Source organism: Scleropages formosus, chromosome 6 (assembly GCF_900964775.1).
Source record: "Scleropages formosus chromosome 6, fSclFor1.1, whole genome shotgun sequence".
In the NCBI taxonomy this organism is placed as follows: Eukaryota; Metazoa; Chordata; class Actinopteri; order Osteoglossiformes; family Osteoglossidae; genus Scleropages; species Scleropages formosus.
Genome location: NC_041811.1, coordinates 23,586,252 through 23,604,637, shown reverse-complemented (window position 1 = coordinate 23,604,637; position 18,386 = coordinate 23,586,252). Strand labels below are relative to the sequence as shown.

At 38.1% G+C, this 18,386-nt stretch overlaps 1 protein-coding gene across 2 annotated transcripts in view; it reads left to right on the top strand.

Moving 5' to 3' along the window:
* col27a1b (collagen, type XXVII, alpha 1b) overlaps positions 1–18,386 on the top strand; it is a 98,460-nt gene that overhangs the window by 54,252 nt on the left and 25,822 nt on the right. For both annotated transcript variants that reach the window (XM_018748439.2, XM_018748447.2), the window contains exons 13-28: positions 820–873; positions 2,315–2,359; positions 6,364–6,417; positions 6,871–6,915; positions 7,636–7,689; positions 7,927–7,980; positions 8,185–8,238; positions 9,413–9,466; positions 9,700–9,753; positions 9,855–9,899; positions 13,107–13,160; positions 13,439–13,483; positions 13,576–13,629; positions 13,862–13,915; positions 16,144–16,197; positions 17,209–17,262. In XM_018748439.2, coding sequence (XP_018603955.1) covers positions 820–873; positions 2,315–2,359; positions 6,364–6,417; positions 6,871–6,915; positions 7,636–7,689; positions 7,927–7,980; positions 8,185–8,238; positions 9,413–9,466; positions 9,700–9,753; positions 9,855–9,899; positions 13,107–13,160; positions 13,439–13,483; positions 13,576–13,629; positions 13,862–13,915; positions 16,144–16,197; positions 17,209–17,262 — 828 coding nt within the window. The remainder of the gene's footprint in view (positions 1–819; positions 874–2,314; positions 2,360–6,363; positions 6,418–6,870; positions 6,916–7,635; positions 7,690–7,926; positions 7,981–8,184; positions 8,239–9,412; positions 9,467–9,699; positions 9,754–9,854; positions 9,900–13,106; positions 13,161–13,438; positions 13,484–13,575; positions 13,630–13,861; positions 13,916–16,143; positions 16,198–17,208; positions 17,263–18,386) is intronic.

The following is an 18,386-nucleotide window of genomic DNA, read 5'->3' as shown; positions in this document are numbered from 1 at the left end:
CGTTGTACATATTTACAAATGCTTTGCAATCTTCTTTAACAGTCATAATTCTTGCTGTCTCAGCAGTGTTATACAGACCGAGCAACAAATGGTTGCTTGGTGACCTCGTGGATGTTCTATAGGTATAGAAAGATTATACACCTTCCAAGCGACAGCAGCTGTTCATAGTTGGTGCAAGTACATCACGAAAACCGGGTGTATTTTGCATTTTAATGACTGTGGACTGAATAAATGGTATTAGGAATCTTGATGAAATCTAATGAATGTCTCTACAAAAAACATGTTAACCTTAATTTTCTGCATCAGCAGCAAAATTTGAACTGCTGAGGTTGTCTTCTATCACCTGTCTTGTCTGACACTGGTTAAAGAATTTTCAATGAAAGACAAATCATCAGGTTGCTTTCATTGCCTGGGTAAAAATGTGTATTTTAATACACCACATGAAATTTTAGGCTTGAAAAGAGGCATTGGAAGCTCTGTAAGCACAAGTCCACATTCCTTCTTTCCTTGATTAGTATTGTGTTGATAAACTTTTGTACATACGTTTAAAATTCTTAGAGCGCACAATGGTACTCCCTCAGAATATTAATAAACTCGTCCCACAGGACCTGCATAAACTATTCCCATAGATGCCCAGAAGGTTGTTATTAAAATTAAGAAATAGTCAAGAACACAGCATGTGTCAAATTTGAAAAGCTCTTCTTCTGTGGAATTTTTAACAGTGATATTGTATAAATTTTTTGTATATTTACATATACTGTCACATGGTATATATGGATGCTAAGACTTCAAGGCATTTCTCTCATTTTTGTTTTCCAGGGGTTCCCAGGGGATTTCGGTGAGAGAGGACCACCAGGGGCTGATGGGGAGCCAGTAAGTGACCCACTGGAAGTAACTGCCTCTGCACTGATTATGGAGATGTACACCAGCAATGAAAACTTGCAATATTGTGTCACTATATCTGAATCCACTACAACATGTCATTGTAGGCTCCAGGATATTTTTTCAAATGTATTATTTATATGTATTATAAGTACCATGCCACATGTACATCTAATACTGGAGGAAACTTGTTATATATCATTTAAATTTATTCCCATTGCATAAAGTGAGCAATGTATAGAGAAAGATTTCTTTATCCACTTAAATTACTTAAAAATATTGTACTGAAAAATAATAATAACTTACCTAAATGTTCCTCTCTTCACTTTTGGAAGGCTAGCTTTCCTTGTGTCAAATAGTGTATTTAAACTGGAATTTATTGTCTTTTTCCATTCACTTTTTACTGCTTCATTCAGCCAGTGCTTGGCCACACATGCAGCAGAAAATTTCTTCCTCCTGAATCACTAATGAATCTGCCCTGATTGTTATTACCTGTCAAAACAAAGGCTTAAATATCCAGAAACTCACATCTGAGTACAGCAAGAAGCCTGACTTCATACATGCCTGCTATTAAACCTCTGTCTAATGGAGTTTGAGCTGTGTCTTGAATAGTAGTTTTTTTATTAATCCCTGTAGTCCAGTAACATAAACAAAGTTTTCTTTCATTCATCAGACAGTAGCTGTGTGTATTATTGTCAACCTAAACGCAAGAATGTATTAGCTGGCTTTTTCAGATGTTTCTTTTTTCACAACCTCCTAACATAGTTAAGGTGCTAGTCTGGATGAACTGTGCAATTACCACCCAGTCAAAAATAAGTCCCTGTTATTGTCATTGCACATACACACCTACTGTGTTTTTAGCCTCAAAATACCTTAGCCCTGTGATTGGCTACATTACTGTGATGTGATGACAGTTATGGGCAAGGAAGAGTGGCGTCTTTTTTTAAAGTCTTGGCACTTTTTCAGAGGCCTTGACTCCTGTTCATTTCACCTAAAGCAAACTTAAAGCTCCTTGTTAGAACTTTCTGGAGAAAGAAGAGTGACGAGTCTTTAGAACTCTGACACTTCCTCTAGCACTGGCTGAGAGCATGTTATAATGAATCTGGCCGGTGCTATCTTTTCTTCCTATTAAAAAAAACACTTTTCCTTTTATCCTGACCGCCGGTAGAAAAGGAAGTGACCGTGGCACGTAGCAGTGGGTTAGCAGGGCAGAACAACAAGCCTCTCTCTGTGTCCTACAGCAGGGCCCATTCATTAGACTGGCCGGGGAGATGGGCGCTCCAGATCACATAAGCTATCAAGGGACAGAGGCCGAAACACCCCCCTCCCCACCGACCCCCTCCCCACACCCCCATGGAACACTGGGCCTCTCTTCAGACTCTGTTTGTTTAAAATAGAGCCAATAACCTTAGAAACCTGTTCTTTCTCCTAGGGAGAGTTGGGTGCCCCTGGTCCTAATGGAGTTCCTGGACTCATTGTGAGTATATCAGTGCCCATTAACTCTTTGCTTGCCTTTCTGTCTGTGACTCAATTGATGTGCTCCTTGAACACTTATGAGTGTGCATTTGTCTGTAAATCTGAAAACGTGTCTTTTTAATTCTTCGGACGTTCTAACTAATCTATACCTAAACTACATACCCAACTATCTAAAAACAATACAGTTGAAAACAGTTGCATAAACAGACACACTGAAGAACATATCTTGCAGACAGCATGCATTAGAAGAATTAACTGATTCAGATGAATCAAATCAAAGACAAAAATGGAACCCTTAACACCTGCCACTGCACACTCATTAACATGTAAAAGTCTCTTTGCTTGTGCTGTTCGGTTGCTGAGCTCAAGGACTGTTTTTGAAGAAACACATCCTGCTCTAGAAAATAATAACACCCCAATTCAGAAGTACAAGCACAGAATTGTGGTGGTTATGTGTGAGGAATGGATTTACACGTTGATACTGCGAGCTTCAGCAAAGCAACACTAACCATGGAGATGGCATCTGTCTTAATTAGCTTTCTTACATCAGCTCTTTAGTCTGTTTTCTGTTTACAGTTCCATAAGCATCTTTTTTTTGCTATCTTGTCTTCCAAATGTTATGACTTAGGTTAGTTATGTCTGTGTTCTCTGCAAAGTGTGAACCTGACAATAAAGGTCAACACAGAAAACAATGCACGGGCTCAAAACGACAGAGTCCTTCAGAAGCACAAGCGGATTTTGACTATCTAAATACGATGTAGTTGTTCGTACTCACAACTAATGAGGAGCTGGGCCATTTTAAATTCTTAAAATAAGCTTTCGAAGAGCTTGAAACATTTACGAACCGGCACTAAGCCGCATAATAACTATGGATTATATACTTCCCCAGTCTGCCTTCCCTCCTACACTATTCTAAGACACCTTAATGGTAGTAATTGTGATGTTGGAAACCCTCTGATTATAGCTGTTAAAAATGTTGCACACTGCTTGCTGCCGAATCTGTGTCTAATCTGAGGCAGACAGAGTAAACAGTCTCTTTTTTTTTTTTTTTTTACAGGAAAAGGGAGGTTTGCGTTTATAAATAACCAAGAGAGGATGCAGTGTTTGTTCTATGGGAATGCTCTGAAATTCTTTTTTTTTTTTGTTTTGTATCATATGCATTCTCTATAACAATGGGGGATATTAACAATCCATACTGAGATTATTTCAGATGTAATTTAAAGCACTTTTTTTTAAACAAAAAACATTCATAAGGAACGCTGATTAAGCACTCATATTTCAAAATAGGGACGCTCCTGGAACTGATACATCTTTATTTATTTATGTAATTTGTTTAATATCAATTATTTAATTTTTAAAATGTTTATTTTACTTTGTTTGCTTTTTAATAGTTTATCCTGTCAAACGGAATCTTAAAGCCCCACACGTAAAAATCATGCAAGAAAGCCAATGTCACAAAGTCATAAGGCGTAAGGGCAAAGGACTAAATTAGAGGGTTACACCAAGTGTCTTTCACCCTCAGGACTGGCATCCAGTCTATAATGCCTAGTTCTCTTTGTGGTTCTGAAACTTCTCCATGACTGAGTTAGACAGATAATAACGTGCCAGCTATATTGACAGACAGCTGGGGAGGCCTTTAAACATCCTATAAAACACAGACAAAAATGTTTTTATTTATGATTAGAAAAATAAGGGGACTGAAATATGAGAAGGAAAAACACAACTGACAAATACACAACAGTTCCAGAAGTCAAAACTTCAGAGCCGTGGAACCATTTGGACTGGAATCGGCTCTCTGAAGGCAGATGAGTGATGCATTTGTCACCGAGCAATGGCTGCCCCATGTTTAAGCTTTCTTGGTGGAGAGTGGAAGTCCTGAGAAGAGGGATGAATCCAGATTACATATCTCTTATCTCTGTCCAGCTCAAGGGAATTATTATTTGCACCTGAAGGCATGCACAGTGCTGTTGAGACTTTACCGTCAGAGCTTATACCAGTGACTCATCCTTGAAGTCATCTAAAAGCCTCACTAGCAGTGTCCTGATTCAGTCTGATTCAATTGCTTATTGTGCATTCTATAGAAAGGCTTCGCAGTCATTGTGGGTGTAGGTACTGTGGGTATTTTTTGTATCCACGCACACTGTCAAACAGATCTATGTCCCTGTAAGTATTAGAAAAGGCATCAGTTATAATAATAATAATAATTGTTGTTATTATTATTGTTGTTGTCATTGTTATTGTTAGTATTAGTATTATTGATCATCTTGGTTTAAAGTAAAGTAGTTCTTGTGGACACATCTCTTGTTGGTATTTCTTTCAGTTATGCACTGCACCACTTGTTTTATCTAATTTGTTCACCTTTTAGTTTAAGAGTTTTTGACATAGAGAATTAGTAAAAACAGGTGGTGTTTTGACATAGAGAATTAGTAAAAACAGGTGGTGTAGTGCCTGGTTGGAAGAAACGCTGACAAGAGAGGTACCCACGAAATCCGCTGCATGGTACCTTGGCACTCATTTCCCTTCCATCCATCCTTTCTTTTTGAACACCCAAGCATTACTTTAGATAACAGGTAGCAATGAAAACATGGCAACTGAGGTGCCAAGGTGGCAGCCAGGTAGCAATAGTGACCTTTCCTGTTCCATCCCACTGCTTCAGAGACAATACAGAAACAGGATGGTGAGTATCTGCTCCCCCGTAGCAGGGGCTGAGCAGATGGTTTTTGATCTGGTGCATTCCCAGAATACCTTCATACTCCTCAGATCAGCCCAAAACTAACTTCAATAGCTGAATTGGACACGCTTTGAGCAGCGTGCTTGAAGCTCTTTTCGTTGCCAATGTGAGCCAAGACGGGTATTCAGCATGTAGCGTGTCTGAAGGATGACTCAAACTCTTTAATTAGACTCAGTCGCTTTGTGCCATTCTTTCCTGTCCAAATATTTATTCAAATATAAGCAGAAAGTGTAGTGTATGAAATAAAGATACATAATCTGTCAAGCAAAATGATTATATGTGGGATACTTTCATTTTTACTGGACCAGACTACAGAGTGTAGAGACAGGCATCTTTTTGCCCAGAAACATTTTCATGTTAGATTATACAATTAAGGTCATGTAAATTGTTTCTTCTCCACATTTTTGACCGTAGCTTGTCTATAGTTCTTTTGGAGGGTTTACTGGCATTTAGTGTGTTGAAATATTTTTTGTTACAGTTTCAGTATGTTTCTTAGTACATTTACATTACATTTATTTATTTAGTAGAAGTTTTTCTCCAAAGCGACTTCCAATGAACTCTATGTAGTGTTGTCAGCCCTCGCACCTTATTCACCAAGGTGATTTACACTGCTAGGTACACTACTCACAATGGGTCACTCATCCATACATCAGTGGAACACACTCTCTCTGTCACTCACACACTATGGGTGAACCTGAACAGCATGCCTTTGGACTGTGGGAGGAAACCGGAGCACCCGGAGGAAACCTACACAGACACAGGGAGAACAGGCAAACTCCACACAGACTGAGCAGGGATCGAACCCACATCCTCTCCCACCACCCAGGTGCTGTTATCTCGCAGCGCATGTGGTGGTTTCTTTTCTTTTAGTAAAAGAAAACTAATTTGGTAGACTTACATGTCATCAATACCTTCTCCAGTGTCATGCTATTCAAATCCATTGACATCATTGATAAAATATTAATTCAGGAACTCGGAAGCTAAAACAATTCATAGTACTTTTTGTTTACGATCCAGTTCGTGAATTCTGGAGGCACTGTGGACTGCATTTTTGTATCAAGATTGTTTGAAAATAATATATGGAATTTGAGATCAATGTCAGCACTGAGAAGTTGTATGTGACAATTCATACTGAGGTTAAAGAGCTCGGTGGTTCTGCAGTGGTGTTCGTACTATGCACTCCTGCAGAACTGGGAATGGCTGATTTTCCCTCCATGGCAGATGATGGCACCATCCTTTAACATCCCTTTTTCACTTTCCGCTTCTGATGGCAGGGGGACATAGGTCCAACAGGAGAGATGGGGGCCCCAGGACCTCGCGGACTCAAGGTATTTATCCTTTCCAGTTTGAAGTGTTGCCTGTTGTTAGAGTTAGACAAATAAAAATGTCCAGGTGCTCCCATAAGTTTCTCTCACAAGAATAATAAGCAGAGTGTTTTTCCTGAAAGCACAAGGAATGTCCCTCAAGTCATCTTAAGCTAAAATGTGAGTTACAATAGTAATATCACACATCTACAGAGGTATAGGCTGGCATAGATCTTATATTAGACATTTTCTTTTCATTGTGCTCTTATTATGAGCTCACTGTTATATACTGTTAAATAATTATATTACTTTTTATAGTATTAGTAATATTAGTATTTTTGCTGGTCGATGTATTAGTATTATTGCTCTTCCAAAAAAGTGAAAGTATTAAAAAAATTTTATGTGGCAAGTGGGGTAGATTAGAGTGCAAGAGATAGTAACAGTCAAGAGTTTACAGTGTGTCTGGGTATTTTACAGGGGGTACCCGGAAATCCAGGTGAACCAGGACTGAAAGGTGATAAGGTGATCTGAATACTCACTTATTGGCCTGCAATTACAAAGCATGTGATCTCTGAACATTCACTTGTGGTGCTGTCGTCAGCTTGATTGTGATCAGAAAAACTTCTGATCTCTGGCATCATTACCCACCGTTCCTCAGCTGCTTTCGTTCTGCTGAGCATGCAGCCCTCCATACATACTTTTTAGACAATGTAATAGTAACCATTAAAATCCTAAGAGTTCTGTGTTGAGCAGTTCTGATGTCTCACAGCAAGCACACTGCAGAGATGCTGTTAAACTCATCTGCTGTGGACATAGGTTGTTAAAGAGAAACACACATGAAGGCATAAACATAAGCCAGACAAGTGTCAGTGAGTAAGGGTGAAGATATTGACCAGGATGTGAACTGAGAAATATTTTTGGGGGTTACATGTGGGTGGGAGGATATGCAGGCTAGAGGCAGAAAATAAAGACATTCTTATAAGCTGCAATATAGTGTGACAGTCTCAGACCACCTTACTGAGCGCAGTATCAGCTTTACTGAATACCTTATTGACTTTGATGCCAGTCACTGTACCAGTTGACATACAAATGATTAATACATATAGAATAAAATATAAATGTTTTTTATAAATGTTAATCAAATTGTCATGTTTTTTCCATTTTATTTGGGTGGAAACACTTCTCGACATTTTCTAATCCCACAGCAATACTCAATCCAATACCTCTGTCCATTTTTGCCAGGGTGAAATTGGCCTTCCAGGGGAGCAAGGAGAAATCGGATTCCCAGGTGACAAGGTATGTCTGTGTTTTAGTTTTTCATTTCCACAAGGATTGAAATACCATTTTCAAGGTCTTACAGTTTATAGGCATCATTATAGGTGTAAAATGACTAGCTGCCTTCATAAGGTAACCTCACTCTGAAAAACTTCTTCATTAAGTGTTGCTCAGTGTGCCCATTTGATGAGATAGGAGGGGATTGTTACTTTAAGGATGCACAATTTACCATGTTCAGACAATGTCTTCCATGTACAGGGAGTACAGGGTCTGCCAGGAATGCCAGGTGTCCGTGGGAAGGCTGGTCCACAGGTGCGTCTGTTGTTCAGCCTGAATGTGTGTATGTGTGGTTATAATTCCTGAATGCAGAAAAAAATTGAATTTCTACTCCGATATTCTGTATAATACAAAGAATAATGGATACATTGAATAATATTCTGAAACAGCTTTTCAGGTGCTTGTTCTTTGAAGTTCATTGGTGAACACTCCTTGAAAATGTAAGTCTTCTCTTCCCAGGGGAAACCAGGAGATAAAGGCCCAGATGGTTTAGCAGGTCCACCAGGTCCAGAAGTAAGTTTTACATCACATTAAAGAATAAAGCTACTGTAAATTATAACTTTGTTCTACTGCTGTTCTTTATGCCCTACCCCTGATCCATAGTGTAAGAGATATAATACATGTTTTTTATTCACACTTCACAATGCTGGTATTTGATGTTTCGAAGAGATGTCACACCTATAGGTATACTTCTAAAGCAATACATGGCAGCATGGTCCTTTCACTTCAAGTTAGACACACAGTGAGGATTTTTGGCTTTTTATCAGTCAACTACTGAGTAGACAGGCTTTTTAAAAGACTGATATTCGTTTAGCAAAAGCAGCTTGGAATGATAAGCTACCTACAATTATTTACAAAGGTGGGTTTTTTTTTTAAAACCAGAACAATTTAGGGTAAGTACTTATAATGTTATTATTAGTTCTAAATTGACTTAATAGTATTTTTCACATGGGGGGCGTGGTGGCGCAGTGGGTTGGACTGGGTCCTGCTCTCCAGTGGGTCTGGGGTTCGAGTCCCACTTGGGGTGCCTTGGGGCGGACTGGCGTCCCGTCCTGGGTGTGTCCCCTCCCCCTCCGGCCTTACGCCCTGTGTTACCGGGTAGGCTCCGGTTCCCCGTGACCCCGTATGGGACAAGCGGTTCAGAAAATGTGTGTGTGTGTACTTTGCTCAAGGGTATTACAGTAGGAGGTGGGATTCAAACCTGCAACCTTTGGGTTTAAAGGTAGCAGCTCAAACCACTACACTACCAGCTGCTTGAGGTATGCCTTTCTGGAACCTTTGGCCAGTGTGGTAGCAAAGCAACATTCCTCTAGAAGATCATACTGTTTTCTATGAGCTTGTAATAAAGACATTGTTGTGTAACCATAATGGGAGGTGTTTCACATACATTGTTTGATTATACTCCTTCTAATGGTGGTGGGTTTATGACAACTTATCACACTACCTTCTGGCCTACCTGAGACCAACGTAATAAAGCAAAAAATATCACATAGTCGGTGTATCATTGTATATTTTATTCAGTCATTTTTATTTCTGATGTTTAACTCAAATAAATAATTGCACATTTTTATGAAATCACCGCAGATCTTTCTATATGTTATTTTCTGTTATTAGTCTCGAATAAATCATATAAATCCTCATTTATACTTTGTAATAGTTAAAATACAGTGGTTTTCTCATTATTTAGGGTTTTCCAGGAGACATCGGACCACCAGGACAAAACGGCCCTGAAGGTCCAAAGGTTTGTTTAAACAATTTTGAGTATTTGCTGTCCAGCCAGTTGCATTGTAGGAAAACTTGATATTCGAGTCCAGCATTATTAATAATTCTATGCATTATAAGAGGCACAAGTTTTTTGTAAAACATTTAGCAGGTGAACTAGATACGTGTAATAATATGAATCTTCAGTTATTTTGCATTGTCGTGTATTATCTGCACAGCAGTGCAGGTGTTTAATTTGCTGTCGCTTTTTAGGGAAAACCAGGAGCACGGGGTTTACCAGGTCCAAGAGGAGCACCTGGGCAGGAGGTAAGCTGTGCTTATGTTTTTTCACCATCTACCAGGAATTTATTAAGCAGTAAATTGGTGTATGTCTCTGTATTTTATGCTTACCCCATTGCTGTTTCCAGGGAGATGAAGGCCCCCCTGGACCATCGGGTGCCCCAGGACTGGAGGTGAGTTCTGATAAATTAATAATTGTATTATGATTTTTCTTTTACTGTGAAGCAGCTTGCCATTCTGGCAGTTTGATGTCAGCTTTCTGAATGTGTCAGAGTTGGTTGCCAATGAAGAGGGAACACAACAAAATGTAATTGTTTTAAGACTACATTCACCATGATGTAATCATTTCAGCTTGTTCTTAAGTATTGGTCGTTTCCAATGCTATCTGTCTCTAAATACATACTAAATAGTAATACTAACTTACCTTCTACTGTACATTAAAAATACATTTGTATTTAACTGATATGTTTATCAGAAGCAACTTTCAGTGTTAAGCTACAAAGTACCCATTTACAAAGCCAGGTACTATTTTACTGGAACAGCTTAAGATAAGTGCCTTGCACAAGAGTACTATAGCTGGGGGTGGCATTTGAATCTGGGTTCCTTTGAGTTAAAAGTGATATCTCTAGCCACAAGGAGATGATAATCACGTGTATCCTATTTTTTCTCACAATTAGGTATAATAGCTTATGATTTATTTAAATAAAGATACTTGCTGTCTTTCAATCGGATGGTTTTTTTTTAGAAACTTAGACTAAGAACAATCCTATCTCCAAGGTTGTCCGATGGAGAAAACTGTTTGAGGATACATGTCACCTGAATTCGTAAGCATTTGTGTATGCAGTATGCATATCTGCATTAGTATATACTAGCATATGTATTCAATGGCCACTTTATTAGATACACTTTGCTTGTATTGGGAAGGACTTCCTTTTCCCTGAAGATCAGCCCAAATTCAAAAAGATGCTACAAACGTTCCAAAGGGATTTTTGACTCAGTTCCATTGTATGTTTCTGCAGATTTTTGGGAAGCACGTTAATGCATTCCATTGTACTTCATCCTGTAGATGTTCTGTTGGTTGAAGGACTGTACAGGCCATTGAATTAAAATCATAATCATTTTCTTGAAAACAGAGCTAATAGCTGTTTTCTTACATATCCTGCTTCAGGTATCTATTTGAAAATAGTATAGACTGTGACTGTGTTATACACCTGGTCAGTAGCAATGCTTAGATATAACCTCAGCTGACCATGAGGCTGTACCATTGATACAAGCCAGAACAAATCTTTGGTTCATCCTCTTTATGTCAATGTCTGAAGGTCACAACATGCCACAGTACAAACATGAGATTTGGTGGACCAGACCACTTTTCCTCTTGTGCCTGTCAGTTTTTTGCTTTTGGTGATTGCATCCCCAGTGGAGCCTCACCTTCTTGTTTATAGTTAACAAGCATTTAACTGTCTTGGCCTCCTGCTGTTGCAGTCCATCCAGTTCAAGATTTTGAGATTTGTGCTTTCTGAGATGCCCTTCTGGACACCACTGTTGATCTGTTACTTGCTTATCTGTGGCCTGTTAGCATGCATAAATCTTGCCATTCTCCTCTGATAACTATTTTTTGTGTCAAAAAAATTGCCACTGATAAGACTTCCTTTTTAATATGTCATTCTCTGTAAACTCTTGAGAATGTTGTCCATGAAAGTCCCAGGCAGGTGGATATTTCTGATGTAGTGGAACTGGGGCATCTGGCACCAACTATCATTCTAAGTCATGTAGATTACCCATCTTGCCAATGCTACCATTCCTTGAAACGGTAGCAGTATGTCACAAACCTGTATACATTACACGCTGAGTCACAGTCATGCCACTCAATGTCTGGAGTTGTGAGGTATATGGGTAAACCGGCAGTTGAATATAATAAAGTTGTCAGTGAATGTATATCAGTGGATGGAATAACTATAGTAGTAATAATAATAATAATATGTACTTTTACTCGGAAAGCTCTTTTTATCAGGTATTCATTTGTAGGTACATCCTTTAGAAAGTTTCATGCACATAAGCTCCACCTACACTTAGAATTAGGTGAGTTTGTAAAAGCTTCAGTGTATGCAGTTTTTTTTATTGCTGATGTTAACAGGTGCTCTTTAAATAAATTCTATATTCTAATTGTGTTAACTGAACATGTTGTCAGGGCATCTTCAGTTATGTAATACTTGTTTTGTGAAATACCATTGTAGTTAAGATATTAAAACATGTTGTAAGTCCATTTATAAAAAATTAAGCATTCTCTTATTTTGATTTCTGAAAAATGAAAACAGAAGAAATTATTTAAAAGATTTAAGTTACACAACTGACCAAAGTATAAAAATGATGGAGTACATATTGACTGAACTCATTGATTGGAGTTTTTTAGTTTATTTTAATAATTTTACTCATATTCAATGAATATTTCAAATAAGCCAGAGCAATTACAAGGTTAGTTGGAAAATGAGCCAAGATTTACAGGATTCCACAGAGACAAGAATTAGAACCACATAAGTATTTAATTTATTAACTTTCCTTTGTTCCCATATAAAGAAGTTTAAAATTACATTTAAGTTTCAAAAGGCTGTTTGGTGAATTATACTGTATACTCCTGAAATTCAGAGATTCAGACAATTGCTTATTTCCTTATATATTTATAAAGTTGTGTGACCCTAACCTGTGTGGCTCTTGATATTCTAGTGTTTCTACTCATTTTTTGCCAGGCTACTCAATATCTTTTCCACTACAGCGGATTCACTCTCAGAAAAAGGCAGCACTACTCTATATGTTTACAGATCAGTTGCACATTGATTATTTAATTAGCCTGGGGATCAATTTTTCCCCTCTACACTGAAGAAGGAGAATAACTCCTCTGTGTTGAACAACACTGTAAAAATAGAGCAGTCCCTCACTCAACCCAGCCAATTCATTCTCAACCAAGCCTCAGGACACACATGAACCCTTTTAGTATAAAAAAGATGAAGTCATATTATTTCAAGTGTTGGAAACAATAGCTCATTGTAAGGGACAAAGATGGACACAGATTAAAAGGAAACTCGTTTCTGTGATGTGCAAGGGTAGTTTCAGTGCAGAAACAATATCTTAAAAGTCTCAGAACTCATATAAAGTATTATAAAACAGTTATGAAAGCCATCTTTAATCCACCAGAATACTTTTTTGCACTGGACCAATTAATGCACCAGATTACACTAGACCTGACTCATTTAACTTTAATTGATGTTACCTTGTGCTCATCTTTATCCTACCAAAGAGCACTGTATATTTGTATATCTTCTAAATAGAGAACAGTTTGATAAAGGTATAGGGATCACGTCACTTCTTTTCTGTCTTTTGTGCAGGGTAGGCCTGGGAGAAAAGGTTTTCCTGGGAAAATTGGCCCCGATGGATTGAAGGTGAGAAACAGCACAACGTGCTCTTAATCCATTTTAGATTAAATCTTCCATCAGAAAGTGAGTTATAATTTGTGCATTAATTAGACATTTCATTATCTTACACCTATCCTTCATTTATAAGTAGTCTTAATGGCAAACAATCTTCTAAATAGCAATGAGTTATTATTTTTTGGAACTAAGGAACATTGTTCATGTGAAAGGCTTATGTATGTTGTGATCACTGTGTATTAACATACAAGTTCACTCTTAACATAACTAAACTGAATCTTGTAATCTAGGGAGAGCCAGGAATACCTGGAAAGGTTGGAATGATGGGAGAAAGGGTAAGATAAATTCTGCTGCTTGATACACATATACAGTATGACTGTACCTCACCAGCACAGTGGCCAATGCCTCTTCTGTGCATTTTCACCAGGGTCATGTTGGTTTCATTGGACCTGTTGGAGAGACTGGGATTGCTGGAGAGAAGGTAAGAAGAAACTGGTGTGATAACATGATAGATTGACAGCATAGAAAGTGTCCATACAAATGCATTACTGCCCTTGACCTGCTTCTTATTCCCTTCCAGTTCATTTAAGTTTTTTATTATAACATCTAAGATATGAGCGTATTATTGCCACCGTCCTTGTGACTGTGTCTCTTACCCTGTAGTTGTGTGTTCACTGTATTCTTCATCTTATCAAGGGGTTTGTTTTTTCTAGGGGGACCGTGGAGAGATGGGCCTTCCTGGGCCACCTGGAGAAAAGGGAGCGATGGTAAGGAGTAAGTCTGCACCCTGCGAACGTGGGAGTTCAACATGCTGGGGAGGAAGTACAACAATATTCGGACATTTACTAACTGTGCCTCATCATCTTACATATTTTTTTGATCCTGTAGCAGATAGGCAGTTTCTGGCAATGTAGTGATAGTCACCTGGGGCAAACTGATGAGGAGCATTTTGAAAAGTGTAACGATATTGACATTTCAAGTGTTGTCCTTCTGAGGAATGGGTTTGCAACCATGGCAGGGTATAGACAGTAGCACCTGTACGCACTTCACCATGACAACTTGGCCCCACATTATTTTGCACTTTACACAGACCTGGTTTTCTACACTACTGTTATTTTTCTTTCTGTAGAGAACAATATGCAGCAGCTCTTCCCCAGAAACAAAGCGGCACCTCAGTGTAATGTCTGCCGCAATTTGCAATCTGAAAGCTATTAAGACACATAACACAAAGCAGATCGTTCCCATTGATTTTAGTAAGCTTCTTAAAAGAGCCAATGCAACTGAATAATGTTTCTTTCTTTGAAATTTAAACAAGAAGCTCCCTTTCAGAGCCAGTTATACCACTGTCTCCCTGGTCTGCCTTTCATTTAAATTCAGTTCAGCAGCTCTTGTGCTTCAGGACTTAGACTCCAGTTGAATGTACATGGAACTTTAATGAAAAGAGGAAAACACAATTATGGTTTAGTTGCAGAGGAGTCACTTAACATTGCATTTTTCTAGGTTGACCTGTGGCTAACAGATCAAGGCCAGTCTTGTGTTTCAAGAACAGTACAACGAAACACATATGTCTGAGTACGGTTTAGTGTTAGTGTATCTATAAAATACAAAAAATTTGCATAGAATTGCATGCAGATTTTTTATATACTTAACTTAATTTGATATTGATTCTTAAAATGAACCTCTTCTCTCGTACAGCTTGCTGGCTGAAGGCTAGTATAATCTCACAAGCCCAGCAAGGGCCCATTTTCACCACAGGCTGCTGATGTTTTTACCCAAACAAAACCCAAAGAACACCTTGAGATAAACACAGTGTGGAATCAAAACATATCAAACGGGCAGCAGGGTTGCAGCGGGTAATGAGACTGCACTGTAAACCTAAATATTTTGATTCAAATTCCAGGTAGGATGAAACACTCAAGTAAGGTTGTTCATGGTGATGTGTTCCATAAAAAATTATTTTCATAAACAAAGCACGTTACTGACAGATAAACATTGTGAAGGTGTTGGCAAAGGCATTTTGTATGTATAAACCACCTTTATTTTTAAAGTGGAACATTGTCATAGGCAGATTTGGATTTTTAACCATTAGGTCATCTGTGCATTTCTGAGAGGAAGCCCCGCTGCTGTACCCTACAGGAAATATTTTTAAGGCAGTATGGAACTGTAAACTATTTGTAAACTTTGTAATAAGCTGTTTTGGATAAAGCCATTAGTACTGTGTAGTAGTTTACTTTATTAGTGGTATGATGCCTGCAACTGTGTGCTATATAAGGGATATGATTCATATCATAATTACAGAATATGCCTTTGAACACATGGAGAGAAGTGTTTACTTAATAAATTTAAATTTAACAATTGCAAGAATCAAGATTTGCTTTGTATTTTTTCACCACGGTAAATTTATTAAATTTAACCATGTTAATTTATTGTTTATTTAGTATTAGAATGTTTTGGAATGGATTCAGTCTGTATTCAACTAATAATATATTACCCTATATTACCCTTACCCTTAATTGCTCCAGTAACATTACCCAGCTGTTTTAATGGGTAAAATAATTGTAAATACCTTAATGCTGTAGGTCGCTTTGGAGAAAAGCATCAACTAAATGAAAAAATGTCAGTGTATCAGTAATTAATATCGGTAACTGACTGAACAGTTACATCCTGTCTTTTAAGACTTGCAGGACAGAGGTTACAATATTTAGGTCCACTATGTGTAATTTTTGGTAGAACAAAAAAATTCAATGTGCAAAATAGTTCAGCAGATGTTCAAACCATGTACCAAAGCTGCACTTTTCTTCCAGTTCATTGAATTAATGTGACCATTCCTCACTGGAGCTGCCGCCGCAATTTGTTCTTTTTTATTGCTGAACAATTTGGGGGTTCACATTATTGCTTTTACAGCTGTAAAGTGGTGGAAGAAAGATCATGATGGGGCACTGCAGTTTAATTCTGTTGTTAAAATGTCATTGAACTCCTTTTTGTTTCTTCTTAGGGGCACCCAGGAACTCCAGGTGAAAGCGGACCCCCAGGGCCACCAGGAAAAACAGTAAGTACAATGTGAATAATAAAATTAGATGTTAAATAAATTAACCTTAAACCAGGCTTCTTTTATTTTGTGTTTCTGCATTTGGATCTATCAGAATGGTTGACCCCAAATGGCAGGAAGCTATGAAGACTCATAACATTCTAAATGTCTTTCCAGGCATGAAAAATAGTATCTATTAGTTCATTTAGCTTTTGCAGGTTATTGTGTGCTCATTGAACCTACAATAGCCTGACCAGAGTTTAGAGATGCAAATAATTCTGGGGAAAAAATTTTTATTAAAAGCAATCAAATCAGTTGGACAAACCAACTTGAATTTTTGGAACATAAACTAAAAGATTCTTTCAGCAAGTTATTAACAAATACATTTGTGTCTCGTTTGTCTATGTATAAAGTTTACAATAAGCTTCTGATTCTGCTAGTAAACCTTACTGAACATGATGTCCTCCAGTTTGAACCTTGGTTAAAGGCTGGAACAACAGATGTGACTGTCCTTCGGCAAACCTTTCAAATCAGAAAGAAGAATGTTTTTATTCTTTTCTTATTAGAGTCCAAAGTCACTGGTGGAATTTACCCTCAACTGGCCTAAGAAATTCCTTTCGTGTATACTTGTTACTTAAAATCCCTAAAGTTGATGAAACCTGACAGGCACCAGCAGTAACTAGATTACATCCCTTCAGCTGAAGCTTCAACACCTCACACTAATAAGACCCCCACTTGCCACAGTCCCTGCCCTTTGCTTTTTTGTGTCTTTTTATAACATGCGGTATTGACGTTACAGTTGTGACAGCAAATGCCTTTATCCAGCTCAAGTGAACTCCACGAGAGGCTGGAATTAAGGAGCTGAAAACAAACATAAACAGTAGACTCTGAAGAGCTGAATCTGGACTCAGAATAATTGGGCAGAGCAACTCTTTGTTTCAAGTCAGGAAGTATGGTGAAGTTGATGTGAGAGAGACTGAGGGTTCCCAACTCAAAGATGGTCTTGAAGAAATTTATCTTTTTTCTCTACAGGGGCCACCTGGTTCTCGAGGGCCAATTGGCACGAGAGGTCCAAAAGGCAGACGGGTAAGAACCATAACTGAGGTTGTGTTGTGTGGTGTCTCATATAGATCTCCTGTGTTGATCTCTGTTTCCAGCCCACACAGTTCTGAGTGAAGCTGGGCTAGGCACCTGGAGAGATATATGTTGCGGTGAGCCCTCCATTTTCCTATGGGATTGGAGGGACACATGTTTCTCTGGTTTTTCCTGCCCGTCGGTAATGGAGGGCATTATAAAAGGCATTGTGAGAAAAAGCTCCACTCTAAAAATAATTATACTGTGAAATTTCAGCACCCCCTGCAGATGCAATACGGCTTTCATAGAGATGTAATCCCATTGCTAGTGGATGCAGTCCCACCTTCCATGGAGGTTCAATGCAGTCCTCCATGGAAATGAATGAAAACTTATTCATTCCTAGAGATAGATCGTCACAAATGTTGTTCTCCATAAGATGCAGTTCTACCCATCAGCAAGATGAAATCTCACCCTCCAACTTACAATATCATCTTTAATGGAGATGCATTCCCACCTTCAGTCAAAATTCTGTTTCAGTGTATGTAGAAATACTATATTCACAGCTTCAGTGCAAACTACTGTAAAAACTAAGTCCTACTTGCTGAGTTGGACTGCTAATGCCCCGTCAATGTTACTGCAGGGTGCACAAAATATAAGTATTGTATACTAACCAAAATATTATAGAAAATCAAAATTTGTCTGTGGATGCAGTGGTCATAGTTAAAGCAGAAAGATCTGTTCAATCTCTAATTTTTTTTTGTAAAAATGATTTGTAGTTGGAATTTTTTTGAGGCCAAGTCTACAAATCTTTCAATTCACAGAATTTGAGAGCAGTAAGTCTCAGATTCACATACTATAATATGGAGGGGAAGTTTCTCGCTGTAGGTGGTGTACAAAAATATTTTGGATTTGTACTTTATGAAATATTTATCTCTAGAGTTTATGGGAATAGGAAAATACTGTGTTTTATTAGTAAAATATATCCAAATTACTAGACCAGAGTTTTAAGGTTGAATTTGACGTAATGTATGGAATAGGGCACAATTAAGATGGAAAATGTTAAGCAGCTGATGGAAATTCTGAACAGAATTAACTATTACTGGTTTGTGCATTATGAGAATTAATGATGTCATTTA